We start from the raw sequence: 25,463 nt of genomic DNA on the forward strand, positions 1-25,463 counted from the left end.
GGCACCTGTGATTCCAGCTACTTGGGAGCCTGAGGCAGGAGAATTGCTTGAAGCTGGGAGGTGGAGGCTGCAGTGAGCTGAGATTGTGCCATTGCACTCCAGCCTGGGGGACAACAATGAGACTTCATCTCAAAAAATAAATAAATAAAGTGTGATAATACTATGGTTATATTTCCAAAAGGGCCCTTATCTTTCAGAGATAAACTGAAATATTTATGGATAAAATGATATGCTTAGGTTTTACTTCAAACAATGCATTGGGGAAGTAGGTGAAATGACTGATAAAAATAGAAATGGCCAGGCACGAAATGGCCAGGTGCGGTGGCTCATGCCTGTAATCCCAGCACTTTGGGAGGCCAAGGTGGGTGGATCACGAGGTCAGGAGTTCAAGACCAGTCTGACCAACAAGGCAAAACCCCATGTCTACTAAAAACACAAAAATTAGCCGGTGTGGTGGCTCATGCCTATAATCCCAGCTACTCAGGAGGCTGAGGCAGGAGAATCACTTGAACTCAGGAGGCGGAGGTTGCAGTGAGCTGAGATCGCACCACCATACTCCAGCCTGGGCGACAGAGCGAGACTCCACTTCAAAAAAAAAAAAAAAAAAGAAATGGCCATTCATTAATGATTATTGTAGCTTATGGAAATATTTAGTGGTTCTGATGGAAGAAATGCTGGTATAAATAAAACAACACACACACACACACAAAACAAAAAACCAAAAAAAAGAAGAAGAAGAAATTCTTAGGGGTTCATGTATTTTTCTATTTTTGTGTATATCTGATGTTTCGCAAAATAAAAAAAAGTCAGCAGATCATATCTAAATTTGAAGGTAACTTTTTCTAATATGACAAAAAGATACTGAATAAAAACTAAATGAAAATTTGTAATTTTTTACCAGAAATTAAATTTCTTAAATATTCCTAGTGTCTTAAAAAACACATTACCTGGTCACAGCAAACACTTTGTATAATATACTAGAGCTTTCAGGTGGAGCTGGCAATTGATATTTGCAAAAAAGTGTGTCACATTCCCAGGCAAAAATGGAATTATCTTTAAAACAGCTGAGGATGGTATTACTTAATGGTAGAAAGAAAACCTAAGGAGGAATAGAGAAAGTTAGTTTTCACACAAGGTTCACATAGTACTCTTTAAATTTAAAATTATAGAAGTAGCCTATTTTTCTTTATTAAAATATTCTTTTTTTAAGTTGGAGAAAAATACATTTCTAATATATCACAAGGAGTAATACTGATTATTTCATAAATTATTATTAACCAAAAAAAAAAAAAACAAACCCCTTCAAACGAAAACTAGGTATACTATAATGACTAGGCAAGTCACAACATTCTAAATGGCAGTTTAAAAAATTTCACCTAATATTATTAAAGAGTTAAATGAAAACAAGATATAATTTTGAGTATCAATTTTACTTCAATAAAGCACATTGGTCAGGTGTGGTGGCTCACACCTGTAATCCCAGCACTTTGGGAGGCCAAAGCAGGTGGATCACTTGAGGACATGAGTTTGAGACCAGCCTGGCCAACATGGTGAAACCCTATTTCTACCAAAAAAATACAAAAATTAGGTCGGGCGTGGTGACTCACACCTTTAATCCCAGCACTTTGGGAGGCGAGGCGGGGGATCACCTGAAGTCAGGAGTTCGAGACTAGCGTGACCAACAAGGGCTCTACTAAAAATACAAAAACTAGTCAGGCATGGTGGCAGGCATCTGTAGTCCCCACTACTTGGGAGGCTGAGACAGAATTGTTTGAACCCGGAAGGTGGAGGTTACAGTGAGCCAAGAACCTGCCACTGCACGTTAGCCTGGGCGAGGGAGTGAGCCTCCATCTCAAAAAAAAAAAAACAAAAACAAACAAACAAAAAAAACAATTAGCCAGGCACGTGCCTGTAGTCCCAGCTACTCAGGAGGCTGAGGCAAAAGAATCCCTTGAACCTGGGAGGCGGAGGTTGCAATAAGTCAAGATTGCACCACTGCATTCCAGCCTGGATGACGGAACAAGACTCTGTCTTCAAAAAGAAAGCACATATATGCATACACAAAATGTGGTGTGTTTATACATACATATTACTCCCACAAAATGAGCTGTATGTATATATTATTCCAGCGGCAGTGTATGACAGTGCCTTTTCCCTATACTTCCACCAACATTTGATATTTTTTAAACATCTATCAGTAGTTAGTATTTAATATAGTATTTATATTAGTATACAGTGTTTATATTAGTATATAGCTGTATATATACTATATATATATATACACACACACACATATATATTTTAAAAAGCCACTGTCATACACTGCTACCGGGAGTAAAAATTAGTTAAATATACTATACTATATGTGTCAACAGCCTTAAAATATGTATCTTCCCAAATTAGTCAGTTTGCTTTTAAAAGTTAGTCCTGGCTGGGCACTGTGGCTCACACCTGCAATCCTAGCACTTTGGGAGGCTGAGGTGGACGGATCACCTGAGGTCAAGAGTTTGAGACCAGCCTGGCCAACATAGTGAAACCCTGTCTCTACTAAAAATACAAAAATTAGCCGGGTGTGGTGACAGGCACCTGTAATCCCAGCTACTCGAGAGGCTGAGGCATGAGAATCACTTGAACCAGAGGGTGGAGGTTGCAATGAGCTGAGATTGTGCCACTGCACTCCAGCCTGGTGACAAGAGTGAAACTCCATCTCAAGAAAAAAAGTTACTCCTTTGGGAATATTGGGTAAAGTGTTCAAGATAAGTAAGTGTTAAGCATTTTTTTTTTATAAGAGTAAAAAGGTGCAAATGCATATATAATCCTATCTTACTAGAGATTCAGTTTATTTAATGGACAACTGAGAGTGAAAATGATAGCGAAGTTGAAAATGTCATCACTTTGTTCTCCTAGTTTCCATTTTTCTATCACAAGCGTAAACAATGCTTCCTTTTGTTAATACAAAATTATTAACGGAAATTAACCAGTATTTTCTCATAAAAGTTTCAGTGGCCTCAAATATGATTTTGTGTGTCATCGACACAACACACACACGTATATAATGCACTAGAGAACATACTGGTTAGCAAAAATAATCTACTTAGGATTAATGCCAATAAGACAATAAAAAATACTAACTCAACTACATCAGATACTGACAGATCAGGCAAGGGCCTCATCAAGCTCCTCACTTCTTCCATGGCTCACTTTGCTAAAGACAATCTGTGGTAGATCTTTCGCTATCAGATTCACTGTTAGGAAGATTTATAATATGAAGGCCTTACAGATTTCTATGATCTACAATGAATGCATTAAAACACTCTTTCAAAACTGATGTCAAAAAGTAACTTGAGAAAATTATTATTATAATTAGCAGTCACTTTTCTGGAAAAGTAATAAAGTTTATTCCTACTGGGAAAAGCAGAAGCTTAAAAGTTAATGAGCATCAACTGCTATTTTAGCGGAATAACTGTGATAGATTATTGCCTACATGATTATTCATTACTAGATTTGTGATTTTAATTGCCATATTTTAATGATTATAAAATTGTTCCTAATGAAGCATGTCATTATTATTTAGATAGTGTCATCTCTTGAGAAACATAAAAACCTTAGGAAAGACTTGAAAACATTAACAAAGTATACTTTTTGGGGGGTTAGGTTCAAGGACGGAGCTGCAGTTTCTCCTTGTAGAACACAAAAATCCTAAGCTTTCCAATTCAGTTTGAGGAGGTAGATGAACTCTTTTCAAGGTTTATTTTATCTATCTATCTATCTATCTATCTATCTATCTATCTATCTATCTATCTATCTAGAGACAGAGTCTTCCCTCTGTCACCAGGCTGGAGCGCAGTGGCGCGATCTTGGCTCACTGCAACCTCCAATTCTTACGCCTCAGTCTCCCAAGCAGCTGGGACTAGGGCCGTGCCAACATGCCCAGCTAATTTTTTGTATATTTTAGTGGAGATGGGGTTTCACTATGTTGGCCAGGCTGGTCTAGAACTCCTGGCCTCAAGTGATCTGCCTGCCTTGGCCTCCCAAAGTGCTGGGATTACAGATGCGAGCCACTGTGCCTGGCCCCTTTTCAAGGTTTAAAGAGTTTAGCAAGTTAAGGTCAAATGTATTATTTGGCAGTAATTTATTGAGTGTCCTGGGTACACAGGCTGAATTAAGTTCAGCAAAACATTCTTTATTAGATGTTTTCTGATATCCATCACAAAGCCTTTCTGATACCACAGTAATCACAAATCCCGGGGATTCCAAAATCTAACTAATGAGCCGAATATCTTACCTCCAAGCATCAACAAAAGAATAAAAATGTACTAATCTGAAAAGGTATAACTGGTTTACCTGAGAAGCAGTAAGGCTTTAGATAAAGACAGGTTTGAATTCAAACTGCAGCTCTCTTCTAAACTAAGTGATACTGAACAAATTACTTAATATTTCTGGACAAAGTACTTAATATTTCTCAACTTCGGTTTCCCTTCTTGCAAAATGGGGATAATGGTATCTACCCTTTCAGATTAAAGCTTGAAAATAACTATTTAAAATGTAGGTTCATGGAACATACTGAACAACAGGTATCTATTACTATTACTAATAATTACTACTATTACTGCTTACAAAAATCAGCAGAAAGAGGTTACAGTGGTAGGTTCTTTACAAACACTCTGAAATCAAAGTTCTGTAGTTCCTTTTCTGAAACCCTTGGGGCTTCAGAATGCAGATTTCCAATTTTAGATAGGTAGTATGATGTATATTCTGTAACATTATGTAGAACTTTAGGCGACCTGGGGCAATGCCCCATACTCAAATATATTAATATTTCAGCCTCATGTCAATTCGGTTCAGATTTTGCTGCCAAATGAATTGAGGTCAGATCGCATTTTGCTGCTGAGTTATTTAACCACTTTTGGGTTTCTGAATTGTTAATGTAATGTAGCTAAAAAAATAAATAAATAACAGTTACCCCCCCAGTTTTGTATTTTTGAGACAGGAGCTCGCTCTGTCATCCAGGCTGCAGCACAGTGGTGTGATCTTGGCTCACTGCAACCTCTGCCTCCTGGGTTCAAGCCATTCTTGTGCCTCAGCCTCTTGCGTAACTGGGACTACAGGCACACACCAGCACACCAGCTAGTTTTTGTATTTTTTGTAGAGACAAGGTTTTGCCTTGTTGCCCAGGCTGGTCTCAAACCCCTGGGCTCAAGCAATCAGCCTGCCTCTTAAAGTGTTGGGATTACAGGCGTGAGCCCATGTGCCTGGCACCCTACAGCTTAGGCAAATTATCTAATTGCACTGAGATAATCCTATCACAGGCTTGATGGTTACAACAGCAATAGATGCAATTTTACTAAGCACTTACTATACAACCAGCACTGTCCTAACTTTGCATAGATTATCACACTCAGTGCTGAAACCAAACCTGAGGGAGGGACTACCACTGAGTATTCCTTATGCAAAATGCTTGGAACCAGAAATGTTTTGGATTTTTTTTGACTTTGGAATATTTGCATTATACTTACCAATTGAGTATCCCTACTCCAAAAATCTGAAATCTTAAATGCTCCAATGAACATTTCCTTTGAGCCTGATATTTGAGTATCATGTTGGCACTCAAAAAGTTTCAAATTTTGGAGCATTTGGGATTTCAGATTTTTGAATTGGGAATCCTCAACCTGTATTGTTTACTATTTTTTCCTACACATAAGGTAAATAGCTTGTCAAAAATGTCTAACATGAATCTACTCAAACCTTTAGACTTAATATCTAGTTTACAGAAAATGCAGGTGAAAGACATACAAGTTAAACAATAATGATGAAACAGAAAAAACAGCTCCAGAATGTGGGGCATTTTCTAAGATAACTGGTCTGATCTCTCCAGAAAATTAATGTCATGAGAAAAAAAGTAGAAGACTGTGTTAGATTAAAAGAGCCCTCGAAATTGGAATCTGTAACAGAAGACCCAAAGCAAGTTACTGAAGGGTCGCATGTGTCATCAAAACAAATACATAAATAAAAGTTCTATTTAAAAGATAGAATCAGAATCTGTAATAAAAATATGAGTTTAGTAAGAATTTGATAAGAATTAACGTTTTTAGGGGCACATGTTCTCAGGCTCTCCTGAGGGCTGTGTCATGGGAAAAAAAACTTTTTAAAAAACAAACATTTTACTTTAATATTCAGGTTACAGTTATTTCCTGTTTTCAACAGAAGTGGTCATCACCTGGCCCATCTCTAGTCTTTGTACAGCCCAGGAGCTAAGAATGGTCACTTTTTTTTTGAGATGGTTCTCACTGTGTCACTGTGTTGCCCAGCTGGGTCTTGAATTCCTGGGCTCTGGGGATTCTCCCACCTTAGCTGGGTACCTGGCTTTAAACGGTTACATTCTGAATGGTTATATAATTTTGCTCTTGAACTGCAAAGTCAAAAATATTTACTGGCCCTTTAAGAAAAATTTGCTGATAACTTGGACTACGGTGTTATTTTATTTTATTTTATTGAGACAGAGTCTCACTATTGCCCAGGCTGGAGTGCAGTGGTATAATCTCGGCTCACTGCAACCTGTTTCCCAGGTTCAAGTGATTCTCCTGCCTCAGCCTCCCCAGTAGCTGGGATTACAGGCATGTGGCACCACGCCCAGCTAATTTTTGTATTTTTAGTAGAGATGAGGTTTCACCATGTTGGCCAGGCTGTTCTCGAACTCCTGACCTCAGGTGATCCGCCTGCCTCGGACTCCCAAAGTGCTGGGATTACAGGCGTGAGCCACCGTACCCTGTCCTGTTTTATTATTTTAGAGCAATTTACTGTATGCACACATCACACTATACATACATTTTCACATTTAATTTTATTCTAATAGTACTAACATTAATATACTTAGGCACACATGACAGTATACATACATTTTCCACAGTCCTAATTTTTAAACTAAAATATCTTAATGTCCAAGCAAGGTTTGCATTGGCAACTATTCAGCGTATACTCATTTTAATTTCATAGTAAAAAGAACAGATGGTTTCTGTGTCATGTGTCATTGTTTCATAACTCTGTTTCCACGTGGGTTCAACTCCCAATGTTCTCTTCTTTGGAACTTAAAATTCAAAATGTAAGTACTAAAGCAATTAAAGAAGAAAAGACCTACTAAGACATTTGGCCTAAATCCCTAATGAATAAGTTGGCACAACTTTTATCTCTTTTTAATTATTAAAAGCACATTAAAGGACTCTGGGATTTCCATGGAGACTACAAAGTAAATTTTTGGTTGACATGCATTGCTAGCTGTTCATGTTAATAACCTAGAAATTAAAAGCAGTACTGCATGTATAATATAACCTGAAGCAAAATAATTAATCACACAAAAGACTCAGATACTCCTGAAAATAATATTTAGCTAACGAAATAGAAAGAAAAAAACCTGAAAAGCAAAAGATGGTGGGCATTAAGGAGACAGGGCCTTCCTTGGACTAAAACCTAGCAATGCCACATTTGAAGTGGGTTTGAGGAATAGGGCCTGCGCGCTCATTTGAATAAAATCAGCCAAACAGAAAGTTTTGAAGAGGAAAGACCTATAATTCCATCTTCCTCTGACTTCTCCACTTCTAACATTTTGAACACCAAAGCCTGGCATAGGACAGGTGCCCAGGCTGGGCATGGTGGCTCACACCTGTAATCCCAGCACTTTGGGAGACCAGTTGAGTTGATCACTTGAGGCCAGGAGTTTGAGACCAGCCTGGCCAACATGGCAAAACTCCATCTCTACGAAGAATACAAAACTTAGCTGGCTGCCATGGCGCACGACTGTAATCCCGGGTACTCGGGAGGCTGAGGCACAAGAATCGTTTGAATCTGGGAGGCAGAGGCTGTAGTGATCTGAGATTGTGCCACTGCATTCCAGCCTGGGTGCCAGAGCCAGACTCAGTTTCAAAGAAAAAAAAAAAGAATAGGGAGGAAGAAGGAAGGGGAGAGAGGGAGGGAGAATCGGTGATGTGGACAATGTAGTGTGACACAAAGTGCCAGCTCCCTTAGGGTGGAAGTCACAGACAGACCCCTAGAGCTGAAGAGATATGACAGGCTTGGATATGAGGGCCTGGAGGAGGAAGAGTCACCGGGGCACTGAAAAAGGGTGGGACAGCCAAAGGCTCCTTGACTCCATCCCAGGATTTGGGAGGCCTGACTCTGCAGAAAGGCTCCAATCTGGCTTCACACCCTGCCGGCTCTTGTACTTGCAGCTGCCAGTGCTTCCAGTCTCCAGATCCCAGTGTCTTTGTGTTTGGGGAACAATAAACACTGCCTACTTCATTGAGGCCCTGTCAGGACTGAGTTGAGATAAGGTATGGAAAGTTCTTAATACAATGCCTGAAACATAGTAAACGATTCAGTAGCTATTATCACAATTGAAGAAAGGGTGAGATCTGACTAGGTGGAGAGAATGGGAGGGTTACTGGGTGTGGTAAGGAGGGAGGAGGGGGCAGCAGTGTGGAAACCCTATGAAAGAGACCAGTTTGGATGTCATATAGGAAATCACAGGAGAGGACCACCAGGGGACATAAGGACAAAATAACAATAGGAGCTACTATATAAGGGCCTGGCACTCTGCCAAGCCCTTGACATGAATTATTTATTTTATCTCATTTTCTCACTAGCCCTGGTAAGGTGGTTACCACAGACCCATTTTCCTGCTCAGGAAACGGAAGCCCAGAGAGGTTGGTTATGTGGCTTGTCTGTAAAAAGAAATGATAGAACCAAACTGGGGCACTTGTGGGGCTCAGAACAAGAGTACATCTGGAGGCCCATATACCATATGTTTCTACATAGTTGGAAAAAAACAAAAGAAATGGATTTTTAAAAGGTGGTATATTTATACAATGGAATTCTAAACAGCAATAAGAAAGAACAACTTATTAATAATATGGATGGATCTCAAAAACATGCTGAGTGAAAAAAGCCTTACATAAACTATTATTGTATAGTTCTATTTATACAAAATTTTAGAATAGGCAACACTAATCCACGGTAGGAAAAAGAAGAGTGGTGGTCAACCAGGGAGGGAGACGGTGGAATTTTCTGGGATGATGGTAATGCTACATCTACACAGGTTACACAGGTGTGTGTATTCGTCAAATTTAACAAATGAATACTTAAGACTTAACATAGTTCATTATATATAAATTTTACATCAACAAATATTGACCCCCAGTCAATTAAGTAAAGGCTTAAGTATTTACAGGGAAGTACGCTGATGTCTGAAGTTTACTTTAAAACACACACATAGCTGGGCACAGTGGCTCATGCCTGTAATCCCAGCACTTTGGGAGGCCGAGGCAAGAGGACTGCTTGAGCCCAAGAGTTTGAGACCAGCCTGGACAACATAGAAAGGCCTGTCTCTATAAAAAATTTAAAAATTAGCTGGGCATGGTGGCACACGCCTGTGGTCCCAGCTACATGGGAGGCTGAGGCAGGAGGATCGCTTGAACCCAAGCTGTAGTGAGTTATCATTACACCACTACACTGCAGCCTGGGTGACAGAGAAATACCTGTCTCAGAACAAAACACACACACACACACACACACACACACACACACACACACTTATTAGGAGAATTAATGAACAGAGGGACAGAAAGATGGACAGAGTAGCTGGGTGTGCGGTGGCTCACACCTGTAATCCCAGCACTTTTGGAGGCTGAGGTGGGCGGATCACTTGAGATCAGGAGTTTGAGACCAGCCTGGCCAACATGGTGAAACCCGGTCTCCACTAAAAATACAAAAATTAGCTGGGCATGGTGGTGCATACCTGTAGTCCCAGCTACTTGGGAGGCTGAGGCAGGAGAATCACTTGAACCTGGGAGGCAGAGGTTACAGTAAGCTGAGGTCATGTCACTGCACTCCAGCCTAGGTGACAGAGCAAGACTCTGTCTCAAAACAAAGAAAAAGAAAGAAAGATGGATAGACCCATAAAAGAGTACAATGTAAAGTATAGTAGAGGATAGTACAGTAACGTGTTAATGGTAGAATCTAGATGCTGAATGTACATGTGTTCAAAAATTCTCACAAATCTACTGCATGTTTCAAATTTTTCATAATAAAATGTCAGAGGGTTAAAAATGAAAACAAAACCAATCAACTAAGTGACTTTCGCCTTAGGAGAGTTGAAGTTACACAGCTATAATTTTAGAAAAGAGCTCGCTAAGTCATAAATTGTAGCTATAGGCAACATCTTTGTGTTGGCCACTTTGCTTTGCTTGTTGCTGAGTTACAGAGCTACAAGGACAAAGTAAATCATTACTCATATACATCTACACACCATGTTGACCAAGAAATTAGCCCGAGAAGCACAACAGGCCAAGATGTCCCCTGTCACTGACCTTCTGTATACCCACAGACTGGCGAATATTCAGCTTTCTTTTTCTTTGAAAGGTATCCAAGTCCCATAATTGTGCTGTATCAGAAGAAGTGGTGATGGCGTATTTCCCTGATGCATGCACAGAGATTGAAAATACTGATGACTCATGTCCTCTCATCCAGCTAACTAGCTCCTTGGTGACTGTGGTAAAAAGTAAAATTGTTACCCAGGTAAAACACTGTACGTTTAGAAATAACACTACATACAAACACCATAGATGAACTGATCCAATAGGTGGTTAGGTATTATATGAGGCACCTCCATCAATATCCACAAAAATGGAAGCCTGTGGCTAGTTGACAAAGTATGATGGGACATGTTAGCAACATCTCATTCATGTAGGAGACAAGGCTGACAAAGGCTTTGATGCAGAATAACCTCAAAATTTATGCTAGTGAGTTTGGGCTTTCTCTTGTGGGTAATTTTATGTAAAAGAGTACCATATTTAGTCTGTGTTTTAGAAAGAGCACTTTGAGGATATCTGGTGGAGGGGAAGAGACTGAACAAGAAAGACTAATTTATATGTTGCTGTAATAATCCAGGCAGGAGATATGGAGGGCCTCAACTAAGAAAGTGGCAATGGAGAAAAGAACAAATCCAAGAGCTAGTAAGGAGAAAAACAAAAAGATATTAGTGATCAAGTTGATGTCCTGAGATATAAGAGAAGTGAAGGCTCCAGTGGTTCCATCTTAGTTATTTAAGCAGATGGTGATATTGTTAGTGGATGTAAGAAATACATGAGGAGGGGCCAGGCGGTGGCTCACGCCTGTAATCCCAGCACTTTGGGAGGCTGAGGCAGGTGAATCACTTCAGCCTAGGAGTTTGAGACCAGCCTGGGCAACATGACAAAATCGTATCTCTAAAAAAATAAAAAATTAAAAAATAATAATAAATACATGAGGAAGAACAGGTTTATCAGTGTGAGATAATGATAATACATTTGGTTTTTAAACCTGAGTCTGAGGTACTTGTGTGTATTTGTGTAAGCAGAGAAAACAGTTTGGTAGGGAAAGTACCAAAAACTATTCATGATAATTATCACTGGGTAGTAAAAGCGTAGGTGATTTTTCTTTTCCTTTCCACTTTTTTGTATGTTTGCAAGTTTTCTACAGTAGGCATGTTTTATTTTTATGATAAGAATTTTCCCCCCAGGAAGATGGAACTTGAGAATAGTCAGAAAGCAAGATATAAATCTGGGAAACATTATGATACAAAGTAGGTCAAAACTGAAGACAGAGAAACAGACAAATCCCTTAGGGAAACAGCAGTGGTTTCCAAACACCATTCGGAGGTCTGGCATTAGTTAATGATAAATTTTCCATTGGTCTTCAGGGAAAGAGAAAAATACAGATAATGCAGTGAGTTTTTCATAAAGTCAAATTTAAAGTACTACTCTTTCATTTGTATTATGTCACTCCCTGTTTATGTAGAAAGAAACTCCCTTGTTTTATGAAATTATATTTTTTTCCAATGTCAATTCGCAATATTAAAAGTTGACAAGCTATGTGAGTTCTTCCACTTTTTTAATTGGGTCAAAAATCCAAAGTCTAGGAACCACTGAAAGAATTCAGGAGACATGACTGAGAAGCAGTGAGAAAGACAGGAGGAGAACCAAGGTAATAGAATGAAAACTAAAACAAAACAAAATAAAAAACTGTCAAAGCAATCCCAATTGTTAAATGCTATAGAGAAGTCGGATGGAAACTGTACAGATGACTTAAACGATCAGGGGTTAGGGTTACTAAGGACCTTGGAGACAGAAGTCTCAGTAGCATGGGGTAGGGGAAGCAAGGGTCAGAATTCATCAATGGATACTGCAAAGCAGCAGAATTTGGCAGAGAGGGGAAAGAAAGAAGGAAGGAGACAGTGTCTAAGGAAGGGGCTTCATGGTGGGGGTTCAGTGAAGTAGAAGAAACTATAAGAACACGGAACAAGGAAGAAAAAGAGGAGAAGAGTAGAATCTAAGGAAAGGTGAGTTATAAAGACTTGATTTTTCTGATATTTTGTCACAGCAATGTTTGTAACGCCAAAAATTGAAAACAGTTTGAAAGTTCAGCAATAGGTAATAGGTTAAAAAATTATGGTAAACATCTATACAGTGGAATGTTAGGTATTGATTTTAGATATGCGATATGAATTTTAATGAGGTAAAATTATCCCATGACACAATACAGACAGCATAATTATGTATTTGTTAGAAGATAAAAAAAGTATATACATAGAAAACAGACTGGAAAGAGAGCGCCCCATTATGAAAACACTACGTCTCTGGGCAGTACTGCAGAATCACTGTGTTTTTTCTTCTTTGTATATAGGATGAGAGTGTACTACAGTGAGTAAGAGCAGTGACTCTGCAGCCAGACCACCTAGGCTGGAATTCTGGCTCCATTGCTTATGAACTGTGGGACTCTGATTAAGTTACCCATGTGCCTCAGTTTCCTCATCTGCAAAACAGGGATAATAACAGTATTCATCTCTGTGGGTTATGATGATGATTAAAATTAATTAATGTGTATAAAGTCACAGAAAGTCCCTGGCAGGGAGTAAACACTATGTGTTAGCTATCACTATCTTTAATATTATTATTTATACATCTGCTGAACATTATAACACATTGACTATTTTAATAAGAAAAAAATACAGTTGAAATATCTCTTTTTTAAGAGTAATAGGTTTAGTCTACAGAACTCTATGTTCTCAATTTAAAAACATAATATGGTATAAAACACACAGGCTATATTAAAAAAAGGTATTGTACCTGTGTAGTAAGGAATTTGACCTTTGCAGAGCGGTCTGGCTTCTGTTTAGGCTCCTGGAAGGTAACCTCTAAACCCGTGACTTAGGGGTGTCTTTGTTATTCCTGGAGGGCCCCTCACACTATACCAGATAGTTTATGCTAAGAAGACTCAGAGTGGGAGATGGCCACACAAGAAAGGTCAACCACGTGATTAGAAGTTTGGGGCTTTTGGGGCGAGTGACATCAGACTAACTTCTTAGGAGGAGAGGAGGGCTGGAAATGGAGTCCAGCCATGTGGGGAATGATCCAATCAATCATGCCTATGTCATGATGCCTCAGTAAAAACTCTCGACTCTAAAGCTTGGGTTGACTCCCTGTGTCAACAGTGCTTGGCGCAGATGGCCAGCCACACACCAATGCTGGGAGGGTTGTCTGGGAGGGCAATGCATCCCTGAGGACAATAGAGACTTCCCTTTTGGAAGCCTCCCAGATTCCACTCCATGCTTCTCTTCCTTTGGCTAGTTATACTTGGTATCCTTTTACTGTATTAAAACTATCGTCATTAAGTGTAGTGCTTTCCTGAGTCCTGTGAGTTGTTCTAGTGAATTATGAAACCTGACAGCAGTCAGGAAACCCTGACTTTGTAGTCAACCGATCTAAAGTGATGCTGTTCCTACGACTCCCAGCTTGCACCTAGTGTCTGAAGCGAGGGCAGTCATGGGGACTGCGCCCTCAAGCTGTACAGAGTGATCAACTTCTTGCACTTCTTCACTCTATATTTTACTCTGCTTCAAGAGAAAAACAGAAGTTCTTACCTGTATCAAAACATTTAATAGAATAATCAGCTAATGCCACAAGGAATTCAGATTTCCTACGAAGATTAAAGGCCAGAGCTGTGCAAGCTTGCGCTGTTCGCTGAACAAGATTGAACCTATTAAGAAATCATTGCATTAGTATCACAAATACTTCCAATAATTATAAATTCCACGTGGAAGGAGTCCGTAGAGACGAAGAAAATGAAACCCAGAAAAATGAGCTACCATTTTAGGCCAAAAATAGATTATGAAGGGTGCTATGTGCCATATTAAGGAGTTTGGATGTTATTAGAATAGGAAATCACTGTTAAGTGTTTAGCACAACAGAATCACAATCAGGTATGTGTTTTAGGAAGATGATCCTGGCAGCAATGGCAAATGGGAAGAGGGACAAGGAATAAAGGAGATCACTAAGAAAGTTACTACAGAAAATCTCAGCCAGAGATATGGGAGCACAAATAGGAGAGGTTTCAGAAGCCAAGCAGAGGCTCGGTACGGATTAAACATGGAGCGAAGAAGGGGGAATCAGGACCTGCGCTTATGTAAAATGAAGATAAGGCTAGATACAAGGCTGTCGTGATGACTAAATGAAATAATACATGTTGAGTGCTCAGTAGAGTACTGGGCACCTAGCTAGAGTCTAATTTACAGAAAATTAAGCTTTTGAACTTAGGCAAAAGAGGAATAAGTTTGGGGGTAGGAAATGATAAATCAGCTTTTAAACATGTGGTTTAAGGCCCTGTGAAACTCATCTAGAGCCATGCTGTCTGAAAGAAATACAACGTGGGCTACATATGTAATTTAAATTTTTCTAGGGGCCATATTAGAAAAGTAAGAAGAAATAGGTTAAATTAATCTTAATAATATATGATATGCTTTGGCTCTGTCCCCACTCAAATCTCATCTTGAATTGTGGCTCCCATAATTCCCACATGTTGTGGCAGGGACCCAGTGGGAGATACTTGAATCATGGGGGCAGTTTCCCTAACACTATTCTCATGGTAGTGAATAAGTCTCACGAGATCAGATGGTTTTATATAGGGAAACCCCTTTCCCTTGGTCTTCATTTCTCTCTTGCCACCACTACGTAAGAAGTGCCTTTGCCTTCTGCCATGATTGTGAGGCCTCCTCAGCTACATGGAACTGTGAGTCCATTAAACCTCTTTTTCTTTATAAATTACCCAGTCTCAGGTATGTCTTTATTAGCATGAGAACAGACTAATATACTTTAAGAACTCAATATGTATCTAAAACATTAGTATTTCAATATTTAATCAATTCAAAATTATTGAGATATTTTATACTTTTTATCATATTAAGTCATCAAAATCCAGTGTGTATTTTAATTTTACACATGCTTCATATCTCAATTTGGACCAATCACTTTTCAAGGGCTCAAGAGTTACATACAAGTTAGTGGCCCCTGGAGAGCCCAATCTAGAAGAGTTCTAGCAGGTAGTAGTAGCAGAAGTAGGTCTAAGTCAACAGTGTTTACATGGCAGATGAAGCCTGAGGCTTGGTGGTGATGTGATTATGGAAAAGAGTGCCTGAAATATGGAAGGAAGCAAGCCAAAGACAGATGTCTGGAGAGCACAACATGAAAGGGGCAGGCGCTGGAAGAAGAGTCAGTAAAACAAGGGGGAAAAATGATCAGAGAGGTAGAAAATTCAGCAACTGCTGTACCATGAAGCCAAAGAAAAGAATTTCAGGCAGGATGGGAAGACAAGAGTGCTTAGTGTTTTAGTAAAACGAGAACTGAAAAGTGACCAATGGATTGAACAATTAGGAAGATTTTGAGGGAGCCCAGTATACTGGGCTTTATGATCAAGCCTGATTTTAAGTCCGAGCTCAAGTCTGATTTTAAGTCCGAGCTCTGCCGCTAACTGCTCAGCTCAGCCACAAATGTTTTTAGTGAAGGGTGGCAGAATATGCCATATCAGAACATGCCACTTTGGCATAAGGATTACTTTGAGCTGAAGGTAACTGAGAAAAAGCAGATATAAGAAAAGCTCTCAGCCAGGCGTGATGGCTCACGCCTGCAATCCCAACACTTTGGGAGGCCAAGGCAGGCGGATCATGAGGTCAGGAGATTGAGACCATCCAGGCCAATGTGGTGAAACCCTGTCTCTACTAAAATATAAAAAATTAGCCTGGCGTGGTGGCGCACACCTGTCATCCCAGCTACCTGGGAGGCTGAGGCAGGAGATTTGCTTAAACTCAGGAGGTGGAGGCTGCAGTGCGCTTGATTGTGCCACTGCATCCTGGCCTGGGTGACAGAGCGAGACTCCACCTCAAAAAAAAAAAAAAAAAAAAAGAAGAAAAGCTCTCTGCCCCTGTCTAAAAGTTTACATGAATTTGCATACATTTACAAAGGTGTCCCTCTTCCCTTCTCTACCAGGAAGGGTAACAGTTGATGACAGGAGTTGACTTTAGATCTTCATCATCCTGGAAATAGCACCAGAGAAATATATATGACTACCATTAGTTTCCCATATATTTGCCTTCCCACAATTTGCTGCCCTGAGAGGCTCAAGGTCCTCTTCTTTGGCTTGTCACTTCTCTAAAAATATACTGTTCTTTGACAAAGATGCTATATAAGTCAGAGTATACGTCACTTTTTGAGTTAGTAATACCTGGACAGTCCTGTGTTACATGCATGATACAAGTTGATAATGTCTTACACTAATACCTGGATACTCTGGGTTTTCTCATGTGTTACATGCATGATACAAAGTAATAGCTTGTTCATTCTGCTCTTGTTAATCTATCTTTTGTTACAAGGGGCCCAGTTGAGAATTTAGAAGGGTAGAGGAAAAATAATTTTTTCTCCCCAACAACCAATAGTGAAAAGGGGACAATGGACAAAATAGTAACACTCATGGTGCAATGTCTCAGGGGAGGCTATAGAAGATAGGGATTAGCACTAGAAAAAATTAAGATCACCTGTTTTTATGAATAAGGTAATGAGCGCTGAACTTTATGAATAAGGTAATGAGCGCTGAACTTTATGAATAAGGTAATGGGGGCTGAACTTACAATATACTTGAGGCTGCAATTCGGAAGGAGAAAGGAAAGCTTGAAGGTGTCTGTTTTCCCATGAATCAGGAGGCCTGGCAGTCAGAATAAGAGTGGAGTACAACGAAAGGAGACAAGGAAATTGGTAAAGGTTTGCGACACTTGGTGGAGAATAGGCAAAGTAAGTAACGGTAGATAAGCAAATGAAGTGCAAAGAATCCTCAATATTGAAGTTCATTATTCTGTCATGAAATCAATCAACAATTACTTTTATTTTTTTCAGGAGTATTAGCAAATAGACAGTGGTACTGATTTAAGATTGGGAATTGGTGAGGTAACAAGAATAAAGGGTAGAAAAGTTGGGCCCATTACTTTTTTAGTAAAGGGCAGAAACAATGATTTATAGATTTTTACCTAATGAATCACAGATAAGTAAATTATATGTCACGTCTTTTCTTGAACTATTTGAGAATAAGTTACCAAGATCAAGTTTCCTATAAATAAGAAAACTCTCCTACATAATCACAATATACATCAGCACCAAGAAATTACATTTATACATTACCACCATTTAAGCCTAAAACTCCAGTCAAATTTTGCCAATTTTCCTAATAATGTTCTTTATAGCAAAAGGATCAGCCCAGATTCATGCCTTTGTCATGTCCCTTTCATCTCCCTCAGATTAGGACTTCTTTAGTCTTTACCCAACTTGCATGATATTGACCCCTGTGAAGATTACAGGACAGTTTTGTTATTAGATGTCCTTAATTTTGCTTTGTGTGATGATCCCACTGATTAGATTCAGGTTATATATCTTGGCAGGAATATCACAGAAATGATGCTGTGTTCTTCTCACTGCATCCTATCAGGTGGCACACAAATTTTGATTCATTCCACTACTGGTTGTATTAACTTTAGTCATTTGATTAAGGCAGCGTTTGCTAGGCTTCTTCATTGTATAATTACTCTTTTTTCCCTCTATAATTAATAAGTATTTTGTGGGGAGGTACTTTGTGACTATTCAATATCCATTCCTTATTAAACTGTTTGTTGATTCCAGCATGAACTCATAGATTTCAATTTTATTCAATGGACGACCCATCTCCAACATGACCAGAGGGAGCTCCTTCAAGCTGGCAACTGTGTCTTTTTGACACATCCCGAACATTCTTTGAACAATTCCTTCTTTCTGGGTACAAAATGTTATAGGCTCTTCCTGTACTTTCCCTGTCTGCATTCTGAAATTGGCCATTTCTGCAAATATCCTTGATTCCTTTTTGTAGAAAGTGGTACTTTGAAAATAAGAACTCAACACAGGGTATGTTCATTGCTACCGGCATGCTGTTGCTCCCAGGCCCACTGAGTGTACAAAGCTAAGGAATATGTGTATATATATTTGTACATACCTCTATTTAGTTCTATATCTATCTCTATATATTCAAAACCAGGGATTCAAACTGATATGTCTAATTCCAATACAATGCCAAGGGGTTTATTCTAGTTTTCTGCCTTCCATAATTTTTAAGTCTCTTTTCTAAGAGTGAGAAACCTGGCCCTCATTATCCCTAATATATTTATTTGATAAAAGCCCTCTGTATTAAACTAGCTTCCCATCACTGCCCCATTCACCATGCAGACACCCTATGCCTCTCTTTCTGGGCTGCTGCAGCTCTCCTTCCCACCTAGCCCCACTGCATGAATATCTACCTCCATCAATCTCACCTCATTGCTTTCAGACTAAATTGTTTCACAAGGGAAGAGAAGAGGAAGAAGAGTGAAAATCAACTTTTTTTTTTTTTTTTTGAGACAGAGTCTCGCTCTGTCGCCCAGGCTAAAGTGCAGCGGCAGTGGCGCGATCTCGGCTGACTGCAACCTCTACCTCCTGGGTTCAAGTGATTCTCCTGTCTCAGCCTCCCGAGTAGCTGGGAAAACAGGCATACACCACCACACCCAGCTAATTTTTGTATTTTAGTAGAGACAGGGTTTCACCAAGTTGGCCAAGCTGGTCTCGAACTCCTAACCTCAAGTGATCTGCCCGCCTCGGCCTCCCAAAGTGCTGGGATTACAGGCCTGAGCCACCACACCCAGCTGAAAATCAATTCTTTAAAATTCTTAGATCTGGCACGCCATAACAACAATGTGCAAAGAAAATTGCGCTCTTTCTACATTGCCTGATGATGTATCAGAAATTGATAACTCAGCAATAATGGGCTGGGCACAGTAGCTGGAACCCGGGAGGTGGAGTTTGCAGTGAGCCGAGATCGTCCCACTGCATTCCAGTCTGGGCGGCAGAACAAGGCTCCGTCTGAAGAAAAAAAAAAAAAAAATAGCAATAATAAATTTTTAAATTTAAGGAAAAAAAAAAAAACTACTAGAGAGAGACTATTAAAACCAGCAGTTTAATTCTCTAAAATGTGAACCGTATTATCATTCTGTCCTTTCCCACTTTCTTCCTTCAGCACCTATGACAGTATTTTGCAAGGTACCTGAAATATAATAGAACTTAATAAATCTTTCTGAATGAATAATGAATAGCAAGTATGAAAACAGTCAGTGAATTAATAACTTGTTAAATAACGTAGATATCAACAGTATCTGCTTACCTGTTTCCATACAAGTCAAAAACATAAATATTTCCTTGGTGGTCCCCAGCAATTAAGCAGTCGCCTGTGCCATCAAAAGCCACATTCAAAAATCGCAAAACTTTTGGATGGTAATCAGAAGTGTTGTGAATGATGTTCACTATAATTCTGTCAAAGAAAAAAAACCCAAACATTGAAATTCTATATCATGTATTGCTTGATATTATGAAAAACATGGCAAGTAAAGCATTTTGTCTGTTCATTCTTCCCTCTCCTACTGCTACCGCTATACCGCCTCTCCTCTAGAATCAATCTTACCAGGATTTCAGAAAAACAGTTCAGAAGCTACTCACTGTCAAAGCAGCTACTGTTCATTTACTCATCAAATACTTGAAAACTCATTGTGTCAGACGCAGAACAAGCCAGGTGCTAAGAATAATTGATATGCTCCCTGCTTCCATGGCACTTACAGTTTAGTAGTAAGGACAGACATTAAAAAAATAAACACACATATAAACAGATTTATAAACGGTGATTAAGTGATATACAACAACAGGGTATGAGATTTTGTTTTTGTGTATGGAATGTTTCACAGTGAATTCAGTGTGCATGAGTTTTACTTTCATTTCTAATGTATCTACCATGAATACCCTGGCAGGCGAGTTCTGTAAGGACAGGACCACTGCTTGCTCATTACTGTACCCCAGCACCTGGTCTACAATACACAAAAGACACTCAAAATATGCCTACTGAATGAACAAATGCTTTAAGAAATCATTCTTTAAAACCCACATTAATCATACTTCTATATAAAAAAGTAAGGGAGTTTATATTCTAGAGACACATATGTAATGATTAAACTGTTAAATGAAAATGAAAATATTCTAACCTGAAGTTTTAAACACTGACACACACACACACACACACACAATGAGAAGAAAAAATAAATGAGAAAAATCAAAACCAAACACGTCTCTAGAAAAATCACAAAAAATTAGCCAGATATGGTGCATGTGCCTGTGATCCCAGCTACTCAAGAGGCTGAGGTGGCATTATCACCAGAGCCTGGAGAGGTCAAGGCTGCAGTGAGCCGTGATCATGCCACTGCACTCCCACCTGGGTGACATGTAAGATCCTGTCTCCAAAGGAAAAGAAAAATCTACATATAGGGAAAAAAAGATGAACACAGTCAAATATTAACAGCAGCTGTCTGCAGGTAATAGCAATATGGTTAATTTTTTTCCCCTTTCTACTCTTCTATATTTTAGACATGTTCTTTAATGATTACATACTATTTTCATAACAGGAAAGACAAGAATACACAGCTATATTTGTTTAAATTTACCCTTTTTTGAGAGAAGGATCATATACCCTGTTGTTGAAAGAAAACTTCATAAAATTAACTTACAGCACAAAATAACTCCTTAAAATAATATGTGTGTATATTCTGGTCACAAAGGCCAGAATAATCCCATTCTTTATTGTAACAATAGTTTTTAATCATGAAAATTTTATCTTAATTGATTTTTCATAAATTTCTGGATTTTGTTTTTGTTTTTGTTTTTTTTTTGAGATGGAGTCTCACTCTGTCACAGAGGCTGGTGTGCAGTGGTGCAATCTCAGCTCACTGCAACCTCCACCTCCTGGGTTCAAGTGATTCTCCTGCCTCAGCCTCCTGAGTAGCTGGGATTACAGGTGCCTGCTACCATGCCCAGCTAATTTTTTGTATTTTTCGTAGAGACGGGGTTTCACCATGTTGGCCAGGCTGGTCTCGAACTCCTGACTTTGTGATCCACCCACTTTGGCTTCCCAAAGTGCCAGAATAACAGGCATAAGCCACCGCACCTTGCCTAGTTTTTGGATTTTATATTAGAAACATCTATCTTCATTAAAACTTGATTAAAGCATGCTATATTGAATTAAGTGGAATAAACATTTTCTTCATGTTTATCTAAACATAAGGCTTTTTAGATTCGTTAAAGGAAACAGTAAAATTCTTAACAATGCTTATTTTTATCTAGTCCCCAAGGAATTAAAAACACAACAATAAATGTACAGAAATGACAAACAATATCAAAATGTTTCATGGCAACTAAACTCAGAGCAAACAACTTTTTCCTCCAGTCTTATTTTCTATAACACTTATTACATGTTCTGGCTACAAAATTACCTAATCATTATTCAAAATATGAAAAATATAGAAATACACTAAGAAACAAATAATTATAATCCTACCAAGTAGATGTAATCACAATAGTGACATTCAGCCCCTCCGATTTTTCATATAAATCCCACGTAAAAAATTTATTTTAGAGTAACTTACTTTCAGATTCCCACAGACTGCCTGACAGAGTTCCTCAGTTATCAAACATAAGAAGAATACCAAATATTTACTGAGCACCAAATGTGTAAGACAACCTGTCTGCTAAATCCGATTATCCCCACTGACAGGCCTTAGTGATTAACTTGCCCAAGGTCACAGAGTTGGTAAACGGACATTTACTTCAACGAAATACATCTGACTCCAAGTCAGTGCTCTCTGCCTGTCTAAACAGCATGAACAATGAGTTTTAACGAACACAAAAATAAGCTATGGTTTAGTGGAAAAAGCAAACAAGACATTTGGATAATCAACCCATTTATTTCACTTTTTGAATCTTGCACATATATCTAGATATTCTGTACCAGCAAGAAAGAGGTGAGTTGGCTATAACTTTTAGAATGTTTAGAGAATACCAGAGGTGGGAGTGGTATTTACACAAACTCAAAATTTGAAAATGAAAAACCTAAGGAATCCCCACTTTAGACAAAATTTTTTATTCAATGTAGTTGAGATAGCGGCATTGATAAAGTGGCCTGACAGTAACCAGGAACCAAACAAGCTGCTGGTAAAACGTTGCACTTTGGATATACATAGTAGGCACTTAAAACTGATTTGTCGGCCGGGCGCCGTGGTTCACGCCTGTAATCCCAGCACTTCGGGAGACCGAGGTGAGTGGATCACGATGTCAGGAGATCGAGACCATCCTGGCTAACACGTCTCTACTACAAATACAAAAAATTAGCCGGGAGCGGTGCCCCTGTAATCCCAGCTACTCGGGAGGCTGAGGCAGGAGAATCACTTGAACCCGGGAGGCGGAGGTTGCAGTGAGCGGAGATTGCGCCACTGCACCCCAGCCTGGGCGACAGAGCAAGACTGTCTCAAGACAAAAAAAAAAAAAGTCTGATTTGTCAAGAAGCAACCAAAGGATCAACAGAAAAATCACTAGAGGCCAGGCGCGGTGGCTAACGACTGTAATCCCTACACTTCGGGAGACCGAGAGAGGCGGATCACCTGAGGCCAGGAGTTGGAGAACAGCCTGGCCAACATGGTGAAATCCCGTCTCTACTAAAAATACAACAATTAGCCGGGCGTAGTGGCGCCCGCCGGTAATCCCCGCTACTTGGGAGGCTGAGGCAAGAGAATCGCTTTAACTTGGGAGGTGGAGGTTGCAGTGAGCCCAGATCGCGCCACTGCACTCCAGCCTGGGCGACAGAGCAAGGCTCCATCTCAAAGAAAAGAAAAATCACTACTAGAACAAGAAACACACTGAAACAGGAACTCCAGCGATTTCCGTGAAATCCTAGGGAATTAGAAGCAATAAGACCACTCTGCGTGCAGAAATCGAAATCCAAATGGCACTGCTTTGTAGCAAAGGCTTCCACGGAAATCACACAAGACAGGCTGAGCCTCAAACAGGACAGGTAACTGGGAACAGAATGAAAAGTAGCGCTGGCCGTACTAGAAGCCCCCCAGCAATGCATAATGAACGCCCCAGCCCCTACACACACGCCAATATGTAAACTCCAGAGAACTCCAGAGAACCGGAAGTGTGTTTTGTTCCTTCGCCGTCCCCAGCACTTAGAGGCGTCCTTGGCACACAGTAGGCGCTCAACAAATAGTTGATGAATGCTTGTGCGTCTAAACACATCCAAGGATTTAAGGATGGATAAACTGCAGACTTTGGAAGAGGCAGAATTGTCCTGCTCTTCCACCCAGCATCTCCCCAAGGAGTTCTGCTCCAGCTGCAACTGTTAAATACTCACTGAGCACCTACTACGTGCCAGGGACACTAGCGGGATACCGTGATCATTAAAGCAGGAAGAGTCCCGGCACACACCAAAAGCCGCAAGTTCCCAGGTCTGAGAACCACCTGCCTCCTCCTGTCCCGGACCAGACCCCCGCTCCCAGAACTCAGAAGGGGATCTCTGCGGACCCTGGCGTCGGGAGCCACCTGTTCCACCGCAGGTCATCCAATCCAAGGATGTGGGGCAAGGTCAGAGCCAGAACTCGGACAGCTACCTGACGCCCGGCGTACCCTCCTCGTCGGTCTCCATCCCCTCCACAGCCCGCGCCCTCCCGCCACGGCCTTTACCCGTCCCGCGTGGCCGGGGACGGCTTGCGGTGCCATATCTTGCCGCTCTCCTTGTTGCCTAGGTCAGTGCTCTGCATGGCGAAGGTCGCCCACGACCGCCGGCGGCCCGCTGGGTAACCGTTCCGGTGCCTTCCCGGCAGGCCCAGCGCTCCCGGCCCGGGAAATTTGAGCGCCGGCCACGGCGGCCTGGATACTGCACCCGCCGGCCTTACCAACCCCCTTTCTAATAACAACCAATCGGAAGGCGGATCCCTCCCACCAAACTCCGCCCAAGCGGCCCCTCCCTCTCTGGACAATGGAATCGACCAAAGACCTTCTCTTAGACTCCGCCTCTTTCTGAGCTCAGTCTTCCCGCCCCCGGACCTAAAGCCTTCTGGGAATCGTAGTTTTCTGCAGGTGGATCATAGACGTGAGGAATTGGCTTGGGAATTCTGCCCTTTGGGACCCTCGTGGGGTTTTAGGCTCCCATCACAGGCAATAAAAGTGATTTTCTCCTGTGGTCTCTGCATTCCGTTATAAATTGCTTTTAGGGATTAAGGAATTGTATAGAAATAACTAAGAGAAGCAAGGAGACAAATGCACAGAAGCAAGGAGACAAATACATTGAGAACTGATGGGTTCCTTTCATAGAACGTTCGGGCTCAAAAGAAACTTACAGATGAATTAGTCCATTCTTCTTGACCTTTTCACCATGCTCATGGTTTTGTTTTGTTTCTTCAGTTCCATAATCTGACAGCACCTTCCGGCATTATGATGTCCAGTCCACCAATCACGGTCCGGAAAAGCAATAATATCAACAACTGGCTGCCTTGACTTTAGTGTTCCTTTGATAAAAATTCACCTAGTGCCTCCGGAGTGTTTACTAGGTATGGGGCACTTTTCTACTTGCTTTCCGAATGTATCAACTCAATTAATCCTTGTAGCTAATGTACAAGTTAGGTAGTACTAATTATCTCCATTTTTAGTGCTCTATGAAGTTGTGCATTAATTTCCTGGGGCTGCCCTCACAAATTACCACAAACTTGGTGACATAAAAAACAGAAACGTATTCTTCGGAAGTTCTTGAGGCCATACATCGGAAATCAAAGTATCTGCAGCCTCCTTTCAGGCTCTAAGCAAGATTCCCTGGCTTGTCTATTCCAGTTTCTGGGGGTTGCTGGCTTTCTTGACTTGTAATTGCATGGTTCCATTCTCTGCTTCCATCTTCACACGTCTTTCTCTTCCAGGATGTATCTTTTTCTCTTCTGTCTGTTTAGAATCTCCCTCTGCTTTTCTCTTATAAGGAAACTTGCCATTGGGTCCATGTGAATAATACAGGATGATCTCTTCATCTCAAAATCCTTACCTTGATTACATCTGCAAAGACCCTTTTTCCAAATAAGGTAACAGTCACAGATTTTGGGATTAGTATGTGGACATATATTTTGGGGGGCCACCAATCAACCTATTACAGGTAAGTACTAATATTATCCACTTTTGCAGACAAGGAAACCTTAAGTCTTT

The 25,463-nt window shown here is 40.3% G+C and overlaps 1 protein-coding gene across 7 annotated transcripts in view; it reads right to left on the reverse strand.

Moving 5' to 3' along the window:
• TBC1D31 (TBC1 domain family member 31) overlaps window positions 1–24,160 on the reverse strand; it is a 78,729-nt gene extending 54,569 nt beyond the window's left edge. For 5 of the 7 annotated variants that reach the window (XM_030937468.1, XM_030937470.1, XM_030937469.1 and 2 more), the window contains exons 1-5: window positions 23,961–24,160; window positions 19,567–19,713; window positions 13,949–14,064; window positions 10,359–10,537; window positions 948–1,099 (exon numbers count right to left, since the gene is read on the reverse strand). In XM_030937468.1, the coding sequence (XP_030793328.1) occupies window positions 948–1,099; window positions 10,359–10,537; window positions 13,949–14,064; window positions 19,567–19,713; window positions 23,961–24,037 (671 nt within the window). In that variant the 5' untranslated portion in view covers window positions 24,038–24,160. Of the gene's footprint in view, window positions 1–947; window positions 1,100–10,358; window positions 10,538–13,948; window positions 14,065–19,566; window positions 19,714–23,887; window positions 23,938–23,960 lie in introns of those variants that run through there. The other 2 variants (XM_010363876.2, XM_030937471.1) reach the window with 2 other exon arrangements.
• Between the last annotated feature and the right edge of the window lie 1,303 nt (window positions 24,161–25,463).

The sequence above is a fragment of the Rhinopithecus roxellana genome, chromosome 9 (assembly GCF_007565055.1).
Source record: "Rhinopithecus roxellana isolate Shanxi Qingling chromosome 9, ASM756505v1, whole genome shotgun sequence".
NCBI lineage: Eukaryota > Metazoa > Chordata > Mammalia > Primates > Cercopithecidae > Rhinopithecus > Rhinopithecus roxellana.